Here is a 21,403-nt window from a genome sequence, read left to right on the forward strand (position 1 = left end):
TTATCTCCTTAACCTCGAATTATGAAAAGTGAGGCCCCTCTGCCCCCCCCCATTCCTTTCCAGCAGCTTCTGCGGCCTTGGAAGGTCAGAGCAGAACCATCATAATGTTTTTTTTGTGGGGGGGCAGCCGCATTTGGGGGCCGCTGGAAGACCTCCCAGGCCGGCCGCGCAAGAGACAGGGCAAAGGGAGGACCGGACTGGGCATGCGCGCGCTTCACCGGCCGCATTCCCACCTGGCGGATGCGTCGAAAATGACGTTCGTGGGCGGGGCGATGACGTCAGAGGGCCGTGCGGAGGGCGGGGCTCGTGCCTACGTGGGGCGGACGCGACGGAGAGCAGGTAGGGGGCCCCCCGAAAAGCAGAAGCGGGGACCCTTGCAAAGAGCCCCCCAAACCCTGATCCGCGCCCCCTTCTCTGCGGCGGGACGCGGCCCCGGTTGGGTGGCTGCCTGCGCCCCCGGGAAAGGGGCGGGGGGCGGGGTCCACGCACGTCCCTCGAGGGGAGGGCTCGGGGAGACCCCCTTGCGCCCCCCACCCGCCCCCATGCCAGGCCGGGGCAGCCGAGCGCAGATGGCCCGAGGCGCCTGCGGTGTAAGTAGCTGGAGTGGGGCCCCCCAGACACCCCCCTGCCCCCATCACCGCCGCCTGGCTGGGGGGGTAATGGGCTCCCTGCCACGCCCCCCAGGTCCTTCTCCTGGCGCTGCTGATGCTCCCTCTGCTGCGCCCGGCCTGCCAGCTCTTCTCCTCCATGGCCGCCTCCGCCGGGGCCCCCTACGTCCCCGGGACCCTCTCGGCCGCCTTCGTCACCTGCCCCAACCAGACCGTCGCCAGGGAGATTGCCAGGTGAGCCCCGCCTGGGGGGTTGGGATGGATGACCCCCGGGGGTCCCTCTCCCATCGGCTGCTGCTCTGGCCGGCCCTGAGGGTCTCTCTCTCCCTCCGTCTGCCCACCCCGCAGGGCCATCGTGGAGAAGAAGCTGGCAGCCTGCGTCAACATCGTCCCCCAGATCACCTCCATGTGAGTGAGTGAGGAGGCCTGGGCCAAGCTGGGGCTGCGAGGTGGCAGGGCACCCCAGAGAAGGGGGGCGGGGGGACACCACCCACCCACCTCCCCAAACCCAGGCTGAGGGCTGGGGTTGGACTAGATGGCCCCTTCCAGGATTTTGGGGGTTTCCTTCCTGTGCAATTTCATTTCGTTATTATATTTACATACATTTTTATTATTATATACATTTCAATTCTTCCCACCAGGAGCTCTGCAAGGGGGGGGGCTGGACCCGGGTCCCTTTGCACCCTCTGCAAAAGGGCTCCCCCCTTCCTGGGGGGCATCACAAGCCACACCCCCTTTTATATCATCACATCCTTCCTGGGTGCCATATGTGGTTCTGCTGCCCCTCACAACGGCCCTGTGAGGCAGGCCATGGCCAAGAAGGGGCTCCCAGGCTCCCTCGCCAGCTGCTCTAACCACTGCCCCACCGCTGCCTCCCCATCTCTCTCTTGCAGCTACGAGTGGAAGGGCAAGATTGAGGAGGACTCGGAGGTGCTGCTGGTGAGTCCCTCGGCCCCCGGCTGCCCCTATAGGTCCACAGAGGCGAGGGGGAAAGCGGCCTCCAAACGCCCAGCTGCACCGCCTGGTCCTTGGACTGCTCCACTGTGCTGGGGGGCAGGGAAGCCCCCCATTAAGGAAGTGCTGTGTTGGGCACCTGGGAGGGATTTCTGGCCTGGTGCCCCCCAGGCCAGGAGGGGGCAGAAGCAGCCCAGAATACATTGGGAGGCTGCTCAGAGCATCCCCTCTAACCATTGGGTGACACTTCCAGTCGATGAACGCTTTGCATTCAGATCCTGCCTCTCCCCCCAACAGATGATCAAGACGCGCAGCTCTCGTGCCTCGGCCCTCGCAGAGTTTGTGCGGTGAGTTGCCTGGGGGTGAGGATGGCCGGGGGGGACACACATTGAAGGACCCCCACTCCAGCCCCGCTGAGGTGACGCCCCCTTTTCTGCCCCTGCAGGTCGGTGCACCCTTACGAAGTGGCGGAGGTGATCGCTGTCCCCATCCAACAGGGGAACCCTCCCTACCTCCAGTGGGTCGAGGAGACTGTCCCAGAGTGAAGCGGAGGGGCTGGGGGGCGCCCCACGGCCAAGAAGGAGGTTTTAGGAGGAGAGCAGAAATAAACACCTCTCCGCCCCTGCCTGGTGGGGAGAAAGCCAAGGTGGTGTGGTCTGAATCTGTCCCGGGGGGGCAGGAGGTGGGGGTCTGGGGAGGGGTCTCTGCCAGGCAGGCTTCGGCCTGCAAACTGCCCTGATCTCTCGAAACTGGACCCGCGAAGCAGCTGCGCCAAGATCAGGTTTCGGGAATGATGCGACGTCCCTCCTCCGCTGGCCCTCCTAAATGGGCTCTTGTCCAGCCCTAGGCAGGGCTCCCCACCCCACAGCCAGCCAGGCGGGATCCTGGCCCCCTGGGCTCTGCCTCCGAAAGGCAGCCCTTCCTCAAGCAGCAGAGTTAACCTGCGGAACTCCCTCCCACTGGAGCCAGTGATGGCGGGCACGCTCCGCCTCCTCAGTCGTCGGCAGCCAATTCTTCCGATCGCCAGTTGCTGGAAAACACAGGAGGAGCAAGTTCTTCTTGTGCCCGGATCATAGAAGCGTGGGCTGGCAGAGCTGGCAGAGCCCCTGGGGGTCATCTAACCCAACCCCCTGCAATGCCCCAGCGCGGGGCTCAAACCCGCAACCCTGAGATTCAGAGCCTCGTCCTCTCCTGACCCAGCCACCCCAGCAGTCGTGCCTGTGGGCTGCCTTTGGCCTGCCAATGGAGCCTCCAGGCCCAGCAGCAGTCTATCTCGAGTCCTTGGGGTTTTTGCCCAGGAGGATGGGCTGGATGGGCCTGATCCGGCAGGTGCTTCTGATGCTTTTAGGTGGTTTTTTTGGGGGGGGTCTTGGGCCCCAGGAAGCAGCTGCAGGCGGCAAAGTCTTGCCCATAAGCTCTTTTATTTGGAAGTGCTTTGTACAACAGTCAGTCTAGCAGCAGCAGAGGCAGGACTACAGGCGCAAGGGGGGCTGTGTGTGTTTGGGGGGCAGCCGAGAGGGGGGCGCTCTCTCTCTCTCCCACTCAGGCCTCTTTAAATAATACCTTTAACCAACAAACAGTAAAAAAATAAGCAGGACTCAAACTCTTTTTGGGGTCCAAGACGACGATATGGGGGGTGGGGAGCAGCGGCAGCAGCAAATAGAAGAAACTTGGGGGTCTCCTGCCCCCCCAAAAGCAAGAAACGGCACAGTCCACATTCCTCAAGCGGGTAGGGGGAGCCGCCCCACGGCCTGCCCCCCAGAATTGCACTTGTTGCTCTCTCCTTGGCCAGGCACATTGGGGGCCCCTCTGGGTCCCGCTTTGGGGCCCCTAAAACATGCTGCCCCCCTCCCACTCCACCAGGTACTGCACGGTGCCCTCGGTGGTGACGCGGCGAGCCAGGATGCGCACCGCCTCCCCCCGCGCCAGCCGGCCCATGGGTCCAAAATAGCCCGAGCTGGCAGGGCCGCCGGGGGCCACGCAGAGGGCCGAGGGGGCCGGGGCAGCCTGCGGGGGCCGCTTGGGGGCCGGCGGCGCGGAGTGGTGGCGCAGGAGTGTCCGGGGGGCAGGACCGTCATCCGCCGGAGATCGCTCTGGGCTGCCCCGCTCCGCAGGGGCGGCGTCACCGGGGTCAAGGGGGGCTCTGCTGCTGGTGCTGCAGAAGGAAAGGGGGGTCACTTGCTGCAGCCAAAGTCACCCCGAACCTCCGTTTGCCCCCCGCTTGCCCTGGACGACCAGCGCTGCAACTCCCAGCAGCGCCTGCAGTGCGGGAAGCAGGAACTCGAGGGTCCCTGATAGACGGCCGTCCAATCTCTGGGGAAGGAGAGGCACCCCCCCTCTCCTCCTGTCTCCCCTTGCCTCCCCACAACAACCCAGTGAGGTAGGCTAGAGGAATGATAGCTGACTTCAAGGCTGCCTGGTCCGCTTCACAGTTGAGTAGGGATTTGAACCCTGGGCTCTCCCAGGTCCTAATCCGATGCTCTAACTGGAAGAGGGTGGGGCTCACAGGGGCTGCCCTGACCTGGCAGAGGTCGGTGTCTCAGAAGGGGCACCTTGTCTGACGCCAAGGGGGTGGACCGGATGATCCTTGGCGTTCCCTCCCTATCAGGGTCAAATAGCCATTCATGAGGCCGCTCACCCCACAGGATGGAGAGCTGCCTCTTGGGGGTTTTGGGCTGGCGGGGGGCAGGGGGCTGTGCTGGACTGGGCTTCCCCTAGAGTGGTGGTGGTGGGGCCAGTGAAGCCCCCCACTTCCATCCAAGCCCCCCGGGGAAGGTGGGGCGCACCCCTCCCTCCGTCCTGCTCACCTCAAGGTCCCTGCAGTGTTGGCCGAGGGATGGAAGGAGGCGAACATCCGGATCGGGGCGCTGCAGGATGGGGGAGAGAGAGGCAGGCCGTCAGTGTGGGGCGGGAAACGCCTCCCCCCCCCCCCGCTGTGGGGCTGCCTTGCTTGCCCCCTCACCTCTCCTGGCAGCGGGCGTCGGTGCGGCGGAAGTTGTAGGAGCTGGAAGTGCCGCCGTAGCCGCTGTAGCTCTGGTTAGCGCTGACTGGGTGCTGCACCACCTCCTGGGGGCGGAGAGAGGGGAGGGGGGCTCTTGAGCGGGACGCAGCAGGGCCCCCCGCCGGCCTGCCCCCCGCCCTTCCTGGCCCCCAGCCTACCTGAGTGAGGGCCCTCTCCAGACGCTCCCTCTCCCGGGTGCTCCGCTGCTGCTGCTCCTCCTCCTGCTGCTCCTCCTGCTCCTGCTGCTGCGCCCACTGCCCCCCGCTGCCACTCGGGGCTGGCGGCTGCCCCCTGCGCCGGCGCTGTGGCTGCTGCCGCGGCTGCCCCCGCCGCCCGGCCCTCGGGCGCTCCAGCCCCTTCCCACGCCTGCCCTGCCCTGAAAGGAAGCTGTAAGAGACCCTCCTTATCTGCACGGCACGGAGGGGGGTGCCGGAGGAGCAAAGGCGGGGGGAGGCCGCTGCCCCCTTTCCCACCCCCTCGGGGTGGGGGAGACCCCCGGCTCACCTGCTTCCTGCGATGAAGGGGGTCCTGGGCGCGTCCCCGGAGCCGTCGGCCCCCTGGGGGACGGGTGGGGGGACGCGGCAGTGCAGCCCAAAGAGGCCCTTGCGCTTCTTGATCTCCTTCCCAGAGATGAACCTGCAGAGGAGGCAGCTGTGATGGGGCGGCTCTTGAACCCGGCACCAGCAGCCCCCCCCCCCGGGGTCCCACGGCCCACACCAGGCCTGCCACCCCCTCACCTGTCCTTGTGTCCCGTCAGGGCGTTCAGCAGCTGGCTGTAGCGCTCTCCCTTCGGGGTGTCCGAGAGCTGTGGGGAAAGGGGCAGCGTCAGACCCCCACCACCCGCCTCTCTCTCGGGGGAGGCGCAGACCAGGGTGCCCCACCCTGAGGCTCCTCCTTCATGGGGGGGCGGATCCTGCCTTCTGGCCCACACTGCCAATCCCCAACATTAAAGGGATCATAGACTTTTACCAGGTCCCATCCCCTGCAGTTCAAGAATGTTTTGCCCCGCATGGGACTCGAACCCGCAACCCTGAGATTCAGAGTTTGGTGCCCCCCCGCTCTTCTCCTCCCGCCCCCAGGATCCCTTCCCCCACCGGCCTCTCACCTCGCCCAGCAGGAGGCTGTCCCAGTTCTCGCTGGCGAAGGGCAGGATCTCGCGCTCAAAGTCAAAGTACTTCTTCTTGCAGCAGATGCTGAGGTGGTAGAGGATGAGGTGGGCCACGTCCACCCTGCGGGGGGGGGGGCAGGCGGGAATCCCTCAGCGCAGCCAGCGCAGCCCCCCTCCCTCCCGGCCCCCCACTCACTCCCGGTGCCTCCTGGCCCTTGAGGTGGCAGCTTCCTTCGCTCTGGCGCCAAAACCTCCTTCCCCGTTCTGCTCTCTCTTTGATTTCTAGATCAGCTGCTTAATTCGGATGGACTTATTCTAAGTTACCAAGCGTGTCCCAATTATCCCAAGCGGCGTATTTGGAAATCAAGAGATGAGCAGGAAGCTGTTAATTAAAGGGCCCAAGTGGATCAGGATACACTCCAGATGTGGTTTTTTTAAGGACCCACCTTCCTTTGGCTCTCTTTAAACTGCTTTTATATGGAATCACTGTTGGCAGGGACCCCGAGGGTCATCCAGTCCAAACCCCCAAGATGCAGGGACATCCTGCCCAATGGGGGCTCGATCCCGTGACCGAGTCTGGGCTGGGGCCAGGCAGGCCTCCCTGACGCCAGGCCGCTGCATTGCTTTCTTGTGCTTATGCCCCACTGCCGCCCCAAAGCGCCCCCTCACCATCTCAGGGGGAGACGCCGGACGCTCTCTGGGCCTCCCGTGCAGACGCAGCACTCAAAGACGTAGAACCTGCCGGGTGGAGCCGGGGGGGGTCAGTCACAAGATGCCCTTGCCCTCTGACCCCCACCCTCCCCCTGCCCAGGGCTGCCCCTCACCTGTCCCCGTAGAGCAGCGGCTTGCTCAGGCACTGGGTACAGGCCTCGTGGAACCACTGGGCGCAGCAGCGGCACTGCAGCATCTTCAGGTTCCACCTGAGGCAGAGGAAGAGAGGGGGCCGGTCAGCTGAGCGCCCCCCAGCACACAGCCCCCGGTTCCAGAGGCGCCCTCCCTCCTCCCCGCAAGCCCTCCTCTTCCGCCACCCCCTGCCGGGGGGGGGGCAGACTCACTCTCCGGGGCCCCCGCAGTAGCAGTAGCACTGCTGGCGGTTGGCGAGGTGCTCAGCGTCCCACTCCAGGGCCTTCAGCTGGTAGGGCAGCACGAGCTTCATGCCCAGCATGGCCTTGGCGTAGGGCCCCTTCTTGAGGGCGCCGCCCCGCTGCGGAAGGAGGAAAGCCGTGGGGCAGAGTCAGTGCGCGGGGCACAGAAGAGGGCCCCACCCCATGCAGTTTCTCACCAGAGCAGGCTGGTCTACAGCAGAGGGAGAGCCGTGGGGCTGGGGCAGAGGACCTCTGTGGGGCAGAGAAGGCCACTCTTACCTTGGTGGCCACAGCAAAGACACACTGCCGGCACGTCCAGGCCCCATCGCTCAGCACCCGGGGCAGGTGGCATTCCTGGTGGTAGGCTGCGGGGGGGGGGGGGAGAGGAAGGAGGGTCATCAGTGGGGCAACGGGGGAGGGGGACAGGGCACCAGGGGCAGCTTGTGGGGCTCCTTTGGCGGACTTACCGTGGCTGCATTTCTCGCACCGCACCAGCCGGTTGTCTGGGCTCACGGCCTCCGAGTGGCACACGCAGCAGGACTGCTCCTCCCCAGGCACTGCCGCTAGGAGAAAAGGCGGGGGGGGGGGCGTGAGGGGCCAGTCCCCCCCCCAAGGGCAGCTGGGTTCCTGCCCCAAGAGCCTCGGAAGCAAGATAGACTGCCTCTGGAGTTGGAGGCTCCATTGGGAAATAATAAGTGTCTGCTGGATGGGGCCAAAGGGGGTTCTCCTCTGATCCAGCCTCCCCTTCTCACCGTGGGCAGCCAGGGAACGCCCTCCCCCAAGCGGCTTCCAGGAAGCGGCATTCAGAACCATCCTGGTAGGAGCCACTGATATCTGGGCAGTGGGAAGGAGTTCCACAGGTGAACTGTGCACTGGGGTCATCCCTACAGAACAAGAGGGGTGGGGAGCCAGGCCTGCAGGGAGTGGAGACTGTGGGGGACCCCAAAGAGGAGGCCCAGGGTGGCGGGGGGGGGGTGTTAGCCAGGGGGTGGGGGGCATCTCCCACTGACCTGGGCTGATGTCCTTCCAGAGCACAAGGAACTGGGAGTCGTCCTCAAACTGCACCAGGCACACCTGCCGGAGGGGGTCCACCTGCAGGGGGGGAGGGGGTGAGCAGAGACTCCCAGCGGGGGGGACGGGACCCCCTGATCCCCGAGGGGAGGGGCAGCCACTGACCTTCTTGATGGTGCCCAGGTAGAGGAGGCCGTCGGTCCAGCGCGCCAGGACATCCTGGCCCTCCCAGAAGCGGGGCCAGCCGGGAGGGGCTGCGCTGGGCCCCCCGGGCGCCGGCGGGGAGCAGGGCGAGGGGGGCGCCCCTCCGCTGCCGGCCGCCGGCCGCTTCCAGGGCCCCGAGGTCAGGCGGGCGCTCGTCCGGGTCAGCCGGGCCGAGGCGGGGGTGGCGAGAGGCTCACTCGCCATCACATTGCGCCCCACCTGCATCGGGGGGGGGGAGAGACGGGGGTCAGGCTCCGCCCGCAGAGACACCCCGGAGTCCTGCCCCCCACCTGGGCGTGCGGGGGTCTCCTGCGGGGGAGGGGCGGGGGCGCCCCTTGCCGGCTCCGCTCTCGGGGTCCCTCTCGCCCGCGCCCCTTACCCGCGGGGGGTGGGGGTCCCTCCCCGGTGGGCCGGGGGTCTCAGGGGCGGCGGAGCGGGACCCTCTGCGGCTCCATCCTCCCGCCGAGCGCCAGTGACGCAGCAGCCGGAGCGGGGGGCCGCGAGGGGGGATGCCGAGGGCCGGGCGGCCGAGCGCCCCCAGCGCCCCCACCCGGACCCGCACGCCCCCGCCGGCAGGGGGGGCGAGGGAGGGGAAAGGACGCGGGGAGGGGGCGGCCCGCCTCTCCCCGCCCCCAGCAGCGCCTGGGGGTCCCCCCAATGCCAGGACCCCCGCCCCCCTCCAAGGGGATCGCCCTGCTGCAGCGGGGCCCCCCTCCCTGGAATGGGAGGGGGAGCTGGCCTGGGGCCCTGTGTGCCCCCACCTGCTTCAGGCTCCGAACCCCCTTCGTGGGGGGCTGACCCCCCCAGCTGCATGGCGGGGGAGAGAAAAGGGGGCCAGGGTCCCTAGGGGTATTCTTGAGATTGGGGGTCCCTCCTCTCCAGGCCCCGCCCCCTCGGATACCCCCCCCCCGCCCCACCTGCGCAGAGGGGCAGGCGGGCGTTCAAGCGGGGAAGCTGCTCCCCCTCGCGCAGGCGGCTGCACCTGTGGAATAGCTGCCGCCTGTTGCTAAGGCGCGCTCCGCGGCCTCCCCTGGGGGGGCCCCTCCGGTTGGTTTGTTTGTTTGTGTGTGTGTGTCTCTCCCTCTCTCTCTCTCTACATTGAGCTCTCTCTCCCCATAGATCTCCCTGGCCCCGCCCCTCCACAGGCCCCGCCCCCGCCAGCCCGCTTCCTGCGCGCCTCGGCCGTTGCCATGGAGGGGCGTGGCCGCCTGCGGCACGCGCACGCGCGCGCACACCCACGCTCGCCCTCCCGCCGACGCTCCTTCCGGCGGTGGCGGTCTCGGGCTCCTTCTTTGGCGGCGCGCGTGCGCAGTGCGTCGTCCGCTCGGGCCGCGCGCCAAGGCGCGACTTAGGGGCGGAGCCGGCGCGAGGTTATGCGGCGACGCGGCCTGGTCGTTGGCGTAATACGAAGAGGGCGGGTCCGGCCCGCGTGAGGGGCGACCGCGGATTGGTCTCCTCCTTTCGCCGCCTCGCCATTGGCTGCCGGGGCGGCGCCGCGGGGGAGGACGGGAGCTGCCCGTTTGAATCCGACGGCGGTTGGGTCGGAGAGGGAAAAGGACGGCGAGGAGGAGCAGCAGCCGCAGCAGCCGCAGCAGCCGCAGCCGGGGCGTCGAGCGCGGCGCCGGTGAGGCCTCTGGGCGCGGGCGGGAGGGACCGGCCAAGCGCACGGGGCGCTTCCGTCTCTGCCCAGCCCCCGCAGCGGCGCTCTTCCTGGAGATCAGGGGGAGGCAACCTGAGGCAAGCGGGGGCCGGATCCGGCCCAGTCGCCTTCTCAACGCGGCCCGCGGAGGGGCCGGCAATCGGCGTGCTTTGACATGCGTAGAATGGGTCATTTCCTTTCAAATGCATCTCTGGGTTCTTCGTGGGGCAGAGGAATTGGTTCTCCCCCCTCCTCTTCTAGTCCGGCCCCCCCCCCCAGGTCTGCGGGACAGTGGACCGGCCCCCTGCTGAAAAGGTTTGCTGACCCCTGTAGAGCCTCCAGGCCCAGAGGCGGCCCATCTCGATGCCTTGGTGCGGGGGCATTGGGCCACTGGCAGCAGGATGCTGGACTAGCTGGGCCCCTTTGACCTTGCAGGCTCGGCTCCATTTCTTTGGCCTCCCACTGGCGTCCTGGCGGCTGAAGGTGTCTTGCTTCTCCCAGAAGGCCTGGCCTGGAGCTGATGGATGGTCCACCTCCCGTGAGTCACTTCCGGGGGTCTGGGGGCTTCTCTGTCTCGCCTGCCTCGGGCTTCGACACCCCCCTCACCCTGCTTTTGTGATTCTTGCATTGCAGGGAGTGGGGGCCCCTTCCAACTCAACGACCCTCGTTTCTCTCTCTCTCTCCCCACCTCAGTTACCACTCAGGGAGCAGAAGATGAACTCTGAGGAAAAAAGTTTCCTGCTGCCGAAAGGTCCCTCCCGGCTCCCTGTGTCTGGGCTGCGCCTCAAGCGCCCGGCCAGCGATGAGAATGAGCCCCCCAAGGTGGACCGGGTGAGTTCTCAAGCCCCTCCCTCCTGCTGCATGGGGTGTCTGAATGGAGCATTGCCATTTCCAGCAGAGAGGGACATTGAATAGAATCAGTGAGGTGGTCAGGGACCCCTGCAGGTCATCCAGCCTGGCCCTGGAGAATAACAAACAGTTCTGCCCTTTCCTTCCTCCCAGAAACGGGCTCGGGGTCCCCTGGACCCTACCAAGCGGGGAGGACCTGTGACAGCAGCCCCCTCCTTTCCGAAGCCTCCGCCAGCGGCCCCTGGGCTCCGAAGCCACCGCCAGGCAGGTAAGCTCTGATCGGGGGGCGGGGCAGAACCTGGGGAGCCCTTCTGGACTTTGCTGTAACACAGCTTTCTTGGCAGGGGGGCGCCGCCGCTCGAGCACTCGGACACGGGGGACTGCGGGTGTGGCAGGGCCGTCCATCACAGGTAGGCAGCGGGCTGCAGAAGTGTCCCTGTTAAGGGTGCCATATGATACCTGTAAGGAATTGATCGTTTAGAGGAGCAGCACCCATCGTGTTATTTTTCAAAAACATTATAAATATTGCTGTATTGATTTCCATTACAGTGGTACCTTGCTTCTCAAACGGCTTAGTTGTTGAACAAATTGGCTCCTGAACGCCGGAAACCTGGAAGTAAGCGTTCCAGTTTGCGAATGTTTTTTAGAAGCTGAGCATCCGACACAGCTTCCGAATGAGTGCAGGATGCTCCTGCAGCCAATCGGAAGCCGTCCCTTGGTTTGCGAATGGTTTCTGGAGTCTTGGAGCCACCACTGTATAAAAAACAATGGCATTGCATAGCTAGCCTATGGAACTTCCTCCCACAGCAGGTAGTGATAGCTACTAACTTGGATGGCTTTACAAGAGGATTAAACAGATGCACGTCCGAGAGGGCAGTCAATGGCTGCTTGCTGTGATGTCTGCTCTGCTTCTGTGGTTGGAGGCAGAAATGCTTCTGGATACCTGTTGCTCGAAGCCACAAAGGGGGAGGGGGCTCTTGGGCTTGAATCCTGCTCTCTGGTTTCCCACAGGAAACTTTGGCCACTGAGAACAGGATGCTGGACTAGACAGGCCCCTTGGGCCTGATGCAGTTATGTTCTTTGCTGGACTCTTTTTGGCACCTGCTGAAGCCATTTTGGTTTTGGCAAGCTGATTCAGACGTGTAGAATGTGGGTGCTCCGTAATCCTGCATCTGGTGCCCCTTTAACTTGTGTGCATTCAGTGTAGGAAACAATATAAAAAGGAGAGGGGCTGTGGAAAATGCTCTGGCAATCCTGCCCACCATTAAATCCAGCATATTTCAGCTATACGTGATTTTGACTTTAGGCGCAATCCGTGGAATGGAACCCCCACATATGTTGCTTTAGTCTGTCGAGTTCCTTGCTGATTTTATGTTTTGAAGTAGTATTATTGTTTGGAGATATTTCATGAAGCAATGGAGGGGAGACAGGGTCCCCTTGGGAATCCTTTCACTGCTTCATGTCTCATTCCTTCTTTCCCAGCAGGATCCCGTCGGACGGTGGCTGCGGCAGCCCCTAAGCCAGGTAAGGCCTAGAGAAGGGAGGGAGGTGCCCCTCTCCTGTGCCATCCTTGAGCCGCCACCGGGACCGTCACACTGTCCTCTCTATCCCTCTCCCCTTGGCAGCTGCTGCTCCTGCCGCTGCTGGCGGGGGTGAGAAGAAGCGGGCCCCCTGGGACTTGAAGGGGCAAGTGAGCGACTTGCGGGCCAAAGTGGGGACCTACAAGGAGAAGGCCCAGGGGCTAGCCGGGGAGAATGAGGCCCTGAGGCAGCGGCTGAACCAGCTGGAGGGGGAGCTGAAGCAGGCGACGGCCCGCAACCAGCAGCTGGAGGGGCAGAACAGGTGAGCGAGCAGCAGCCTGAGAAGGGCATGGCGGGCTCCTTCTGCTACTCCTGCTGCAGGATCTGACCTCTGCCCTGCCCTCTCTTTGCAGTGTCTTGGCCTTGGAGCTGCAGACCTGCCAAGCGCAGGCCACAGAGAGCCTGCAGAGGGTGGAGCAGCTGGTGGAGCAGGAGCAGCAGCTGCAGGAGACCATCAAGAGCCAGAGCCAGACGATCCGGGAGCTGGAAAGCGCTGGCCGCAAAGCCAGGGAGGCCAAGGAGGATTTGGCTGCCCAGCTGGAGGCCAGAGAGGTGAGCGGGGGCTGGGGACCCTTCTACCCACCCTTTAAGGGAGAGACTGTCGGCCTCCATGAGGAATCCTTGGGACTAGCCAACATCTGCTTGTGACTCCTGCATCGCAGCAGGTTGGACTAGGTGTCCCTTAGGTACCCTTCTGGTTCCACAATGCCAGAATCAATATCAAAGTTAAGGGGTGGGTCCTCAGCCTCAGAAGAGGGACCTGGATATTTGTCTGCTGTGTCTGTTCCTGCTGGTGCTTTTCCTTTCCCAGCTGAGGAAGCCTGTGTTTGCCTCCTCCTCCCTGAATGAGCCTGTGGCGCTCCTAATCTGCTGCCTGGCTGAGAGGGCAGGTGGGCGGCTCTGGGTTTGAGGTGGCCCGTCCCTCACTGCCCCTGGGGTTTCTCTGATGCAGGCGGAACTGCGCCTGGCGCAGGAGAGCCTGGCCCGGCAGGCGCAGGAGAATGAGGCGCTGGCAGCACGCAAGACCCAGCTGGAGCAGAAGCTGCACGAGTCGGAGATGGAGCGGCGCTCCCTGCACAACGCCGTCCAGGAACTGAAGGTAGGCCAGTGGTCGTGGTGGCGCTGGCGCTGGGGGTCTCTTTGTGGGGCTGGGTGCTGACGAGTCCCCGCTCCCTCCAGGGCAACATCCGTGTCTTCTGCCGCGTGCGCCCCCTGCTGGGCAGCGAGAAAGAGGCACAGAAACAGGGGGTGAGCCACCTGCGTTTCCCGCCAGACGACAGCAAGAGCCTTGTCTTATCCAAGGCGGAGGAGGTCAGTCTGGGCTGGGGGGACAAGGTGGTTGTCTTGGGCTGTCACAGTTGCCAGGGGACGCCAGGAAGTCTCAACCTGCTGCAAAGCCTGCCGAGAGCCAGTGTGGTGTAGTGGTTCAGAACGGTGGACTCGTAATCTGGGGAACCGGGTTCGCGTCTCTGCTCCTCCACATGCAGCTGCTGGGTGACCTTGGGTCAGTCACACTTCTCTGAAGTCTCTCAGCCCCACTCACCTCACAGAGTGTTTGTTGTGGGGGAGGAAGGGAAAAAGCGATAAAGCGGGATATCAAATCCAAACTCCTCTTCTTCTTCAAATAAGCCAGTGTTGTTCCTGCAATGACCTTTTACAGCAGGGTGGTGCAGGAGCAGGAGAAACCCAAATGTTGATGGCCAGCCCAAGGCCAACAGACCCAATGCCAGCTGAAGGATGTGTGTGTGTGTGTGTGTGAGAGAGAGAGAGAGAGAGAGCATTGTGGCCCCGGGAGAGCTGGCCAAGGGGGAATACGGCCCCTGTCACCGCTTAGTCAGTAGGGCATGAGGGTCATAATCTTAGAGTTGTGGGTTCAAGTCTTGCTTGGGGGGGTGGACTAGATGAATCTCGTGGGTCCTTCCAACTCTGCAATTCTTTGATTCTCTGCCAGTCCCACGTTGGCCGGGAGCGAAAAGAGGACATTGTCTATGAATTCAACTTTGACCAGGTCTTCCCTCCGTCCAGCTCCCAGGAGGAGGTCTTTGAGGAGATCTCTCTGCTTGTGCAGGTAAGGAAAAGCATTTTATTCTGTGAACCACCCTGAGATCTTTTAATGAAGAAGAGCACATAAATCAATTCAATCAATCAATCAATCAATAAATAAATATATAAAATCAATACATAAAGGGGGGAAGCGGCCCAGTTCTTCTAGTTTGTTATTATGTTGAGTATAGTACAGTCGTATCTTGGCCCTCAAACGCCTTGGTACTCGTACAGTTTGGCTCCTGAACGCTGAAAACCTGGAAGTAAGTGTTCCAATTAGTTTTTGAACGGACTCAGTTTGACAACCAAGGTGCCACTGTATGATGATGATGATGGTGATGATGACCCTGCTGATTTGGCTGGTTTGTCCTGTGAGCCTTGGCTGGAGGATGGTCTGGAAGTTTCATATAGAGTGGCTGTCCCCCTCCGGGGGCAGGTAGGGTCTGGTGGACGCCAGCTTGACGGCTTCCCTTCCTCCCCGCAGTCGGCCTTGGACGGCTACCACGTCTGCATCTTTGCCTACGGGCAGACGGGGAGCGGCAAGACGTACACCATGGAGGGCCCCGACTGCCAGGACCCTTCCACGGCCGGCATGATCCCCCGCGCAGTGCAGCAGATCTTCAGGAAAGCCCGGGAGATGGAGGCCAAAGGCTGGAAGGTGGGGGGCAGAGAGGGAAAGCGGTTGCAGGTGTCCAAAGGGGGTGGAGGGGTGAGGAAGCCCCAGGAGACACCCGCTGCATTCACTTGCCATGCTGTAATTCCCAGGGTGGTTTCACACTGGGCATGGGAACTCCCAGAGAGGGCGCTGCTGAGAGAGGTTCTCCCAAAGCCCTCTGCGCACTCGGGGAGGGGCTGCCTCTTTCACCCTCACCCGCCCCACAGGATGGTGAGACCGCCAGTGTTTTTCCGCAGGGCCTTCCGTTCAGCCTCACAAGATCCCCTGAGCACCCGAGGGCTGGCCTGTCTGAACTCCTAGGCCTCACCTTGGAAGCCTCCTCTGCAGGCCATCTTGGAATAGCCATGCCAGTTAGTCCCTGAGTCTGAGCCGGGAGCGATGTGCCGGCTGGGCACGCGCCACCCCAGCCGCCTTCCCTGGTATGATCCTGCCCCTCTGCCTGTCTCCTCCCAGTACCATTTCACTGCCAACTTCCTGGAGATCTACAATGAGTCTCTGCGGGACCTGCTGGTGTTGCGCCCTGAGCGGGGCTCCGAGCTGGAGATCCGGAGAGTGAGCCAGTGCACGGAGGAACTGCATGTCCCCAACCTCTGCTACGTCCCCGTTGCTTCGGAGCAAGAGGTACCGGGGGGGGGGCAGCTGTCTGGGATTTTCCAGGGGGGGTTCCAGCGGTGCAGGGGGTTGGGTAGATGACCTCTGGGGTCCCCTTCCAGCACTACTATTCTTCCGCTCTCTGCACTGTGTCCGGCCTCCAGCCTAGATGACCCTGGGGGCTCCCCTCCAACTTTGCAGTTCTCTGAGAGGCTTCTGTCTCCTGCTGTTGTATGAAGGCAGGCAATGGTAGAAACTCCAATATAGAAGCTAGGCACCAAGCAGCTCCTTAAACCAAGGTTAAACTCACCCAAATGGAATGTCTAGTTGCCATTTTGGGGCCAGGCGGTTCTAAAGTCTTATTTTTCAAATGATGGACTGATTGACTGATTCTCAGTTAAACGTCTGGCTAGTTCAGATGACCACCTTGAACTGGGATTGGGGCAGTCCACATATCTTGGCCTATTCCAACTTCTTTTTCTTAACGGTACATTCAGAATATAAGAATTCTTCGCAACTGAGAGTGGGGCAGTGGGGGCGGGGGAGTGAAGTCAAGTGAGAACAATGAACTGACATTGTTCACTGCTCCTGCTCAGGCTGCTGAGAGAAACCATTTTGATTCCTGATACTCATTCTGATTGTGCAGCTAAAATGTAACGGATAGAATTCTACAGGATGAGGTAGGAGTGTGTGGAAACAGTCTCGCTCCAAGGTTTCCCAGGCTTGCCCCTCCAGGTGGTGATGTCCAGCGCCATAGCCAGGTGGAAAAGGTGCCCGGCTAGCCTCTTCACGCTGTTTGCCGGGGGCTGGCTAGGGCCAGATGATCTCAGGGATCCCTTCCGACTGCCGGTCTCCGCTTCCTGCCCCCTGCTTGCCCCTTCAGGTGCTGAAGCTGCTCCAGAGGGCCAAAGCCAACCGCTCGGTGGCCAAGACCAATCTCAACGAGCGCTCCTCCCGCAGCCACAGCCTCTTCCAGCTGCGCATCGAGGGCCACAACGCCAACCGGGAGCTGCACACCTCCTGTGAGTGTAGCCGGCCCCACGATCCCCTACCGAAACCCTTGGCCCAGAGGCGCTCCCTCTTCTAGGCCAGGCACTCTGTCCCTGGTCCCCAGCACCCCTCAGGGGGAGACGGGGGGCACCCACCCTCCACCCTCACCCTCACCCCTCCCTTGTCCCCCTGGCAGCCGTGCTGAGCTTGGTGGACCTGGCTGGCAGCGAGCGCCTGGATAAGTCCCTCTCCACAGGCGACCGCCTCAAGGAGACCCAGGCCATCAACAGCAGCCTCTCCAACCTGGGCCTGGTCATCACCGCCCTCAGCAACAAGGTAGGCGGGAGAGGGGGGTCGCGTGGGCCTCCGGGTGGGAGAGTCCCGGCCAGCCCGCCTCCCGCAGCGCACTGGTCTTCTGCCAGGGTGAGGATGTGGCGTCCACCGCTGTCTCACGTCTGGGGTGCCCACCTGTCAGGGGCTCTACAGCTGTGATTCCTTCCAACTCTACAATTCGATCAGGAATGGGACAGCCTCACGATGCTGGCGGAACCGGCCTGCCCTAAGTGGGGAGGAGGGGGCCCCAAACATTTCCCCTTCCTGCACCCATTCTTGTCCGCTTCCTTTGCCCCCTTGCAGGAGGCCCATGTGCCCTACCGGAACAGCAAGCTGACCTACCTCCTCCAGAACTCCTTAGGCGGCAATTCCAAGATGTGAGTCGGCAAGGAGGGAGTTTATGGCTCCCCCTCCCCTTTGATGCCTGGTCTGCACTGTGCTGCCAGGAACGCAGGGGACTGGGCTAGATGACCCCTTTCAACCCAGACGTCTCTGACAGGGGTGCCATGCATCCCCCTTGAGGCACCCTCTGTTTCTCCTCACTGTCTCCTCCTGCCTTTCCCCCCAGGCTGATGTTCGTTAACATCTCGCCCTCGGAGGAGAACTTTGCAGAGTCCCTCAATTCCCTTCGCTTTGCCAGAAAGGTAAGTGGCTGCGGGGCAGGGAGGTCCCTTTCTCTGGGCTGCTTGCAGAATCTCCTCTGCGAAAGGTGCATCCTGACTGTAGCTGGATGGAGGAGGTGGCGACAGCAGCAGCAGCAGCTGTGGGGACCACTTTCTGGCCCCCAAAATCTGCCCGGTCTTGCCTTGCAGGTCAATGAATGTGTCATAGGCACAGCGTCAAATCGGAAGTGAGGGCGGCAGAGGCGGCTGGACTTTCTGCTTCTCGGATAGCGACCCCCATTCTTACTCTTTTGTCTTTTAAAGTCTTGATACTTTTTTTGTAATAAATGTTTATATTTCTGAATTTATATTCTGAAATTTTCTTCTTCCACTGCTGAATTTGGCTTTTCTGCTGTAATCTGGTGAACCGGGTTCGCATCTCCGCTCCTCCATATGCAGCTGCTGGGTGACCTTGCAGCCCCACTCACCTCACAGAGTGTTGTGGGGGAGGAAGGGAAAGGAGATTGTTAGCCACTTTGAGACTCCTTCGGGTAGTGATAAAGCAGGATATCAAATCCAAAATCCTCCTCCTCCTTCAGGGGTAAGGGAAATAGGTGGCTTGAGCTTGAGTTTGGCCCTTCTGGAACGGATCCTGTGGCAACGGGAGGACTTTAACTGTGGCTGCAGCAGGAAAGCTGCAGCCATGATAGCTAGCATTGGGAGCCTCGTAGGTAACCGTAAGACCCTTGTCTTCCACGGCTCTCAGCAACCAACTCTTGCATGATGTGGCTTTGCTAGCAAGGCCAAAACATGGCAGAAATGACCCGCCAGGAAAGTTGGGCTACTCCTGTTGAACTCCTTCCTGCAAAAAGCTGTCACAGCACCTCGCCAAAGACTCCTGAACAGGCTATTATGTTCTTATGTACGAAGAGATAAAAGTTTAGCTGTGTTTCAGAGGAGAAAAACATGCTGGTTGTGTCAGGGCTTCTTTGTGAGTTGGGGGGTTCATCCGAGCAAAAATACACACCATAGTAATGATACGGAAGGAAGGGGGGGGCACCTTTCCTCACCTCCTCCTCTTTGAAAGGGGGCCCGAGGCGATGACCTCGACGGCGCCCAGCTCCTGAAACCTCACACTGCTGCACAAGCACCACACTATACCCCTTAACTTTATAAAATTATATTCTTCCCTCCGGACTCCATGATGCTACCCTCAGCGCCATAATCCTCGAACCGACAGGTCACGTACACAGGAAAACCTTAATTCTGTCAGATGGTCCAGTCAAGCCCTTCCTCCGGGCAATGCTAGGTAACGGGCGATGCATATCTGCCATTGTCTTGCCATCACCTGTACTCAGGAAACGTTTATGCATATCTCTTTACTCTATGCAACCCCTACCTTACTGAAGTGCTGATCTATGCAACCCCTACCTTACTGAAGTGCTGATCTATGCAACCCCTACCTTACTGAAGTGCTGATCTATGCAACCCCTACCTTACTGAAGTGCTGATCTGCGCGACCCCTACCTTACTGAAGTAATGATCTTTGTAAACCCCCACCCACTTTCCTGAAGTGCTGATCTGTGTAATCCCACCTCTTGTGATGTATTCGTGACGTTTTCTGCACTGTATTCTGGGACATGGAGGGAGTTTCAAAAACTCATGTCACCCCTTTCTCACTGTTCAATCTCGCCTTGAACCTGTTGCGCAATAAACTTGGATCTACTGCTGTTTGCTCCTGTCTCCGGCTGAGCTCATTTTCCTCCGCAGGGACCCACGGACTTAGTCCGATGAGCTGGGTGGCAGAGCAGCCTCGCACCCAGATTTTGCCGTAACAGTAACAAACAACATAAAGGTAAAGGTAAAGGTACCCCTGCCCATACGGGCCAGTCTTGACAGACTCTGGGGTTGTGCGCCCATCTCACTCAAGAGGCCAGGGGCCAACGCTGTCCGGAGACACTTCCGGGTCACGTGGCCAGCGTGACATCGCTGCTCTGGCGAGCCAGAGCCGCACACGGAAACGCCGTTTACCTTCCCGCTGGTAAGCGGTCCCTATTTATCTACTTGCACCCGGAGGTGCTTTCGAACTGCTAGGTTGGCAGGCGCTGGGACCGAGCAGCGGGAGCGCACCCCACCGCAGGGATTCGAACCGCCGACCTTTCGATCGGCAAGTCCTAGGCGCTGAGGCTTTAACCCACAACGCCACCTGCGTCCCTTAACAAACAACATACTGCTACGGAAAAATCTAGGTGCGAGGCTGCTCAGTCACCCAGCTGGTCGGGCAGAGCCCGCGCGTCCCTGCGGAATAAAGGAAGAAGTCCAGCCCCCAACTGGAGCAAATAGCTGTAGACCAAAGTTTATTGCGCAATAGGCTCAAAGAGGAATTTTGAACCCCAAGGATGGGGTGACAAGGACTTTTAAAAATTTCCCACCATATCCCAGAATACAGTTTACACAGCATCATTGCTACATCCCTGACATGTCACCAAAGGGGAGGGGTAGACAGGGGTTACACTAGTTTAACCTTGGCAAACATGTCCAGACAAGTCCTTGGTACAACATTAGCATAAGCAGACATGGCAGGGCAAGACCCAGGTGTTAGATTAGCATAGGCAAACACTTCTGAAGTCCCACCACCCAAAGTACAACAGAACTTTCTTTGCATGTCTGGCCCCTTGGCAAGTTTGGTGATGGGCTTAGGCTCTCCTTGGTCAACAATCAGCTCAGCAATTGTCACCTCTGGGCACTTCCTGGAGTCCCTTTTCCAAGGGCAAAATAGCATTGGAATAGAGGAAAATGGCAAAGGAGTTGATTTTATGATTTTTTAAATCTAGGTAACTTACCTAAGCTGTCAAGTTGAAAGAATACATTCAGGCATAATATTTGTAACATTTAACAACTTTAAAGATGTGCCCCCCCCATAATTTCTATAACAATATGTCCAGCCAATATGTCCATCCTATGTCAATAACAAATTGTTGCTGTTTTTTGGTTGAATATATGGTATATGGACCTAAGAGGTATCTAAAGCCATTTGCACATAACATTTGCCGCAACCCTGTAATAGGAATTTTATGCTCTTAAATATATGATAATGTTCATAAGTGTACCAACCAAGCACATGTATAGATCAGCACAGGAAGTCCAACCTGCAACCTTTTTGATTCCTAAACTGAACAAATGTTTTCTCTGCAAGGTCAAACTGGAAAAGACTCCCCATTGTCTTTTCCTTCACAAATCCTGTCTTAAGGGTATGTCTCATGTTTGAATAGGGTGTGAGCCTGTGACCTGGCCCAGGAACTAAGTATTTATCATTACAAAAGACTGACCAGGCTACCCAGGCAATCCAATCAAGTAACCTGCCAGCCAGGAGATAAACAAAAAAAGGAGAAAAACAGTATTAAAATTTCTATTTTGGACCGCCTTTTCTGTGATGTAGGTGTGATGTATCTGAGGGGTGGTCTTGGGTTACACCCCTTCTGTGATGCATGTATGATGTTTCTGGGGGGTGGTCTTGATCAACAGGGTGGCAATTTCAAAAGTTTTTATAAGGCCTTGCACACCATTTTTCTGGGTCCCTCCTCTCCCCTGCAAGTGAGGGGAACACCCTGTTGCAACAGATCAATAAAGGCCAAGCCTACAGGCTGCTGATTTGCTCCAAGTAATCCTGGTTGGTGTCTTTGTTTTTGTCCAAGGGAGCCCTCGGATTTGTCCGTTAACACCCCAGAGTCAGCCACGACTGGACCAAATGGTCAGGGGTCCCTTTACCTTTACAAAGCTTTTGTGTTTTCCTTTTGCTTTCAAATCGCCCCTGTGATGTTTGGATGAGGGGGGTCTAGAGATGTAATAAACACCACAACTACTAGTAAATAGTCCTAAGAGTCCTAATCTCCTTTCGATGTGCTTTGACTCGCTCCGGGAGCCCCCCCTCTCTCCGCAGCCAACCTCCTTCGCTCTCGCTGAGGACTAGAAGGCTGCGCAGGCGACCAGGAAGGGCCGCCGCGTCCAATGGGAAGGCGCAGCGCTTCTCCCGGTCCCGCCTCTGCGCTGCTTGTTTGCCTAATTGAAGGACAAACTCATCAAAGCAGCTCCCGCCTAAGTCGAAGAGCGCAGCCAATCAGAGTTCAGA

At 60.4% G+C, this 21,403-nt stretch overlaps 3 protein-coding genes across 9 annotated transcripts; 2 read left to right on the forward strand and 1 right to left on the reverse strand.

Annotated features, from left to right (window-relative positions):
• Positions 1 to 236: 236 nt before the first annotated feature.
• On the forward strand, positions 237 to 2,207 carry CUTA (cutA divalent cation tolerance homolog). Its single transcript, XM_079965262.1, is given in 7 exon segments — positions 237 to 293; positions 295 to 339; positions 685 to 842; positions 957 to 1,016; positions 1,502 to 1,547; positions 1,860 to 1,909; positions 2,008 to 2,207. Coding segments are annotated over 7 exon segments (501 nt in total). The 5' UTR covers positions 237 to 251; the 3' UTR covers positions 2,108 to 2,207.
• A 757-nt stretch (positions 2,208 to 2,964) lies between these two features.
• Positions 2,965 to 9,083, reverse strand: PHF1 (PHD finger protein 1). Of its 3 annotated transcripts, none has more exons than XM_079965260.1 (15): positions 8,954 to 9,083; positions 7,933 to 8,190; positions 7,767 to 7,848; positions 7,224 to 7,319; positions 7,036 to 7,121; positions 6,727 to 6,875; positions 6,496 to 6,591; positions 6,341 to 6,409; positions 5,669 to 5,792; positions 5,301 to 5,368; positions 5,068 to 5,199; positions 4,722 to 4,950; positions 4,525 to 4,628; positions 4,370 to 4,429; positions 2,965 to 3,717 (listed from the first exon to the last, which is right to left on the reverse strand). In XM_079965260.1, the coding sequence occupies exons 2-15, from the start codon at positions 8,173 to 8,175 to the stop codon at positions 3,393 to 3,395; spliced, it is 1,863 nt and encodes a 620-aa protein (XP_079821386.1). In that variant the 5' UTR covers positions 8,176 to 8,190; positions 8,954 to 9,083; the 3' UTR covers positions 2,965 to 3,392. The 3 variants fall into 3 exon arrangements, with proteins under 3 accessions (XP_079821386.1, XP_079821385.1, XP_079821387.1); XM_079965259.1 differs by having other exon boundaries at positions 8,889 to 9,036; XM_079965261.1 differs by lacking the exon at positions 8,954 to 9,083 and adding an exon at positions 8,351 to 8,487.
• Positions 9,084 to 9,422: 339 nt separating this feature from the next.
• On the forward strand, positions 9,423 to 17,642 carry KIFC1 (kinesin family member C1). 5 transcript variants are annotated; one of them, XM_079964672.1, is made up of 18 exons: positions 9,423 to 9,595; positions 10,046 to 10,148; positions 10,304 to 10,441; positions 10,613 to 10,727; positions 10,804 to 10,869; positions 11,942 to 11,983; positions 12,085 to 12,301; positions 12,393 to 12,591; positions 12,992 to 13,138; positions 13,219 to 13,350; positions 13,991 to 14,107; positions 14,567 to 14,740; positions 15,212 to 15,379; positions 16,233 to 16,371; positions 16,536 to 16,675; positions 16,976 to 17,049; positions 17,241 to 17,316; positions 17,485 to 17,642. In XM_079964672.1, the coding sequence occupies exons 2-18, from the start codon at positions 10,131 to 10,133 to the stop codon at positions 17,524 to 17,526; spliced, it is 2,004 nt and encodes a 667-aa protein (XP_079820798.1). In that variant the 5' UTR covers positions 9,423 to 9,595; positions 10,046 to 10,130; the 3' UTR covers positions 17,527 to 17,642. The 5 variants fall into 5 exon arrangements, with proteins under 5 accessions (XP_079820798.1, XP_079820799.1, XP_079820801.1 ...); XM_079964673.1 differs by having other exon boundaries at positions 9,424 to 9,595; positions 11,945 to 11,983; XM_079964675.1 differs by lacking the exon at positions 10,804 to 10,869 and having other exon boundaries at positions 9,424 to 9,595.
• The last annotated feature ends 3,761 nt before the right edge of the window (positions 17,643 to 21,403 follow it).

The sequence above is a fragment of the Podarcis cretensis genome (assembly GCF_951804945.1).
Source record: "Podarcis cretensis genome assembly, chromosome: 2".
NCBI lineage: Eukaryota > Metazoa > Chordata > Lepidosauria > Squamata > Lacertidae > Podarcis > Podarcis cretensis.

Coding starts and splice junctions, on each gene's coding strand:
- PHF1 (XM_079965260.1), bottom strand. CDS start 8,175: ATGGCGAGTGAGCCTCTCGCCACCCCCGCCTCGGCCCGGCTGACCCGG. Junction 6,410..6,495: donor CCGCTGCTCTACGGGGACAG/GTGAGGGGCAGC, acceptor TCCACCCGGCAG/GTTCTACGTCTTTGAGTGCT. Junction 4,430..4,524: donor GACGCCCGCTGCCAGGAGAG/GTGAGGGGGCAA, acceptor CCCATCCTGCAG/CGCCCCGATCCGGATGTTCG.
- KIFC1 (XM_079964672.1), top strand. Junction 14,108..14,566: donor AGATCTCTCTGCTTGTGCAG/GTAAGGAAAAGC, acceptor TCCTCCCCGCAG/TCGGCCTTGGACGGCTACCA. Junction 14,741..15,211: donor TGGAGGCCAAAGGCTGGAAG/GTGGGGGGCAGA, acceptor GTCTCCTCCCAG/TACCATTTCACTGCCAACTT.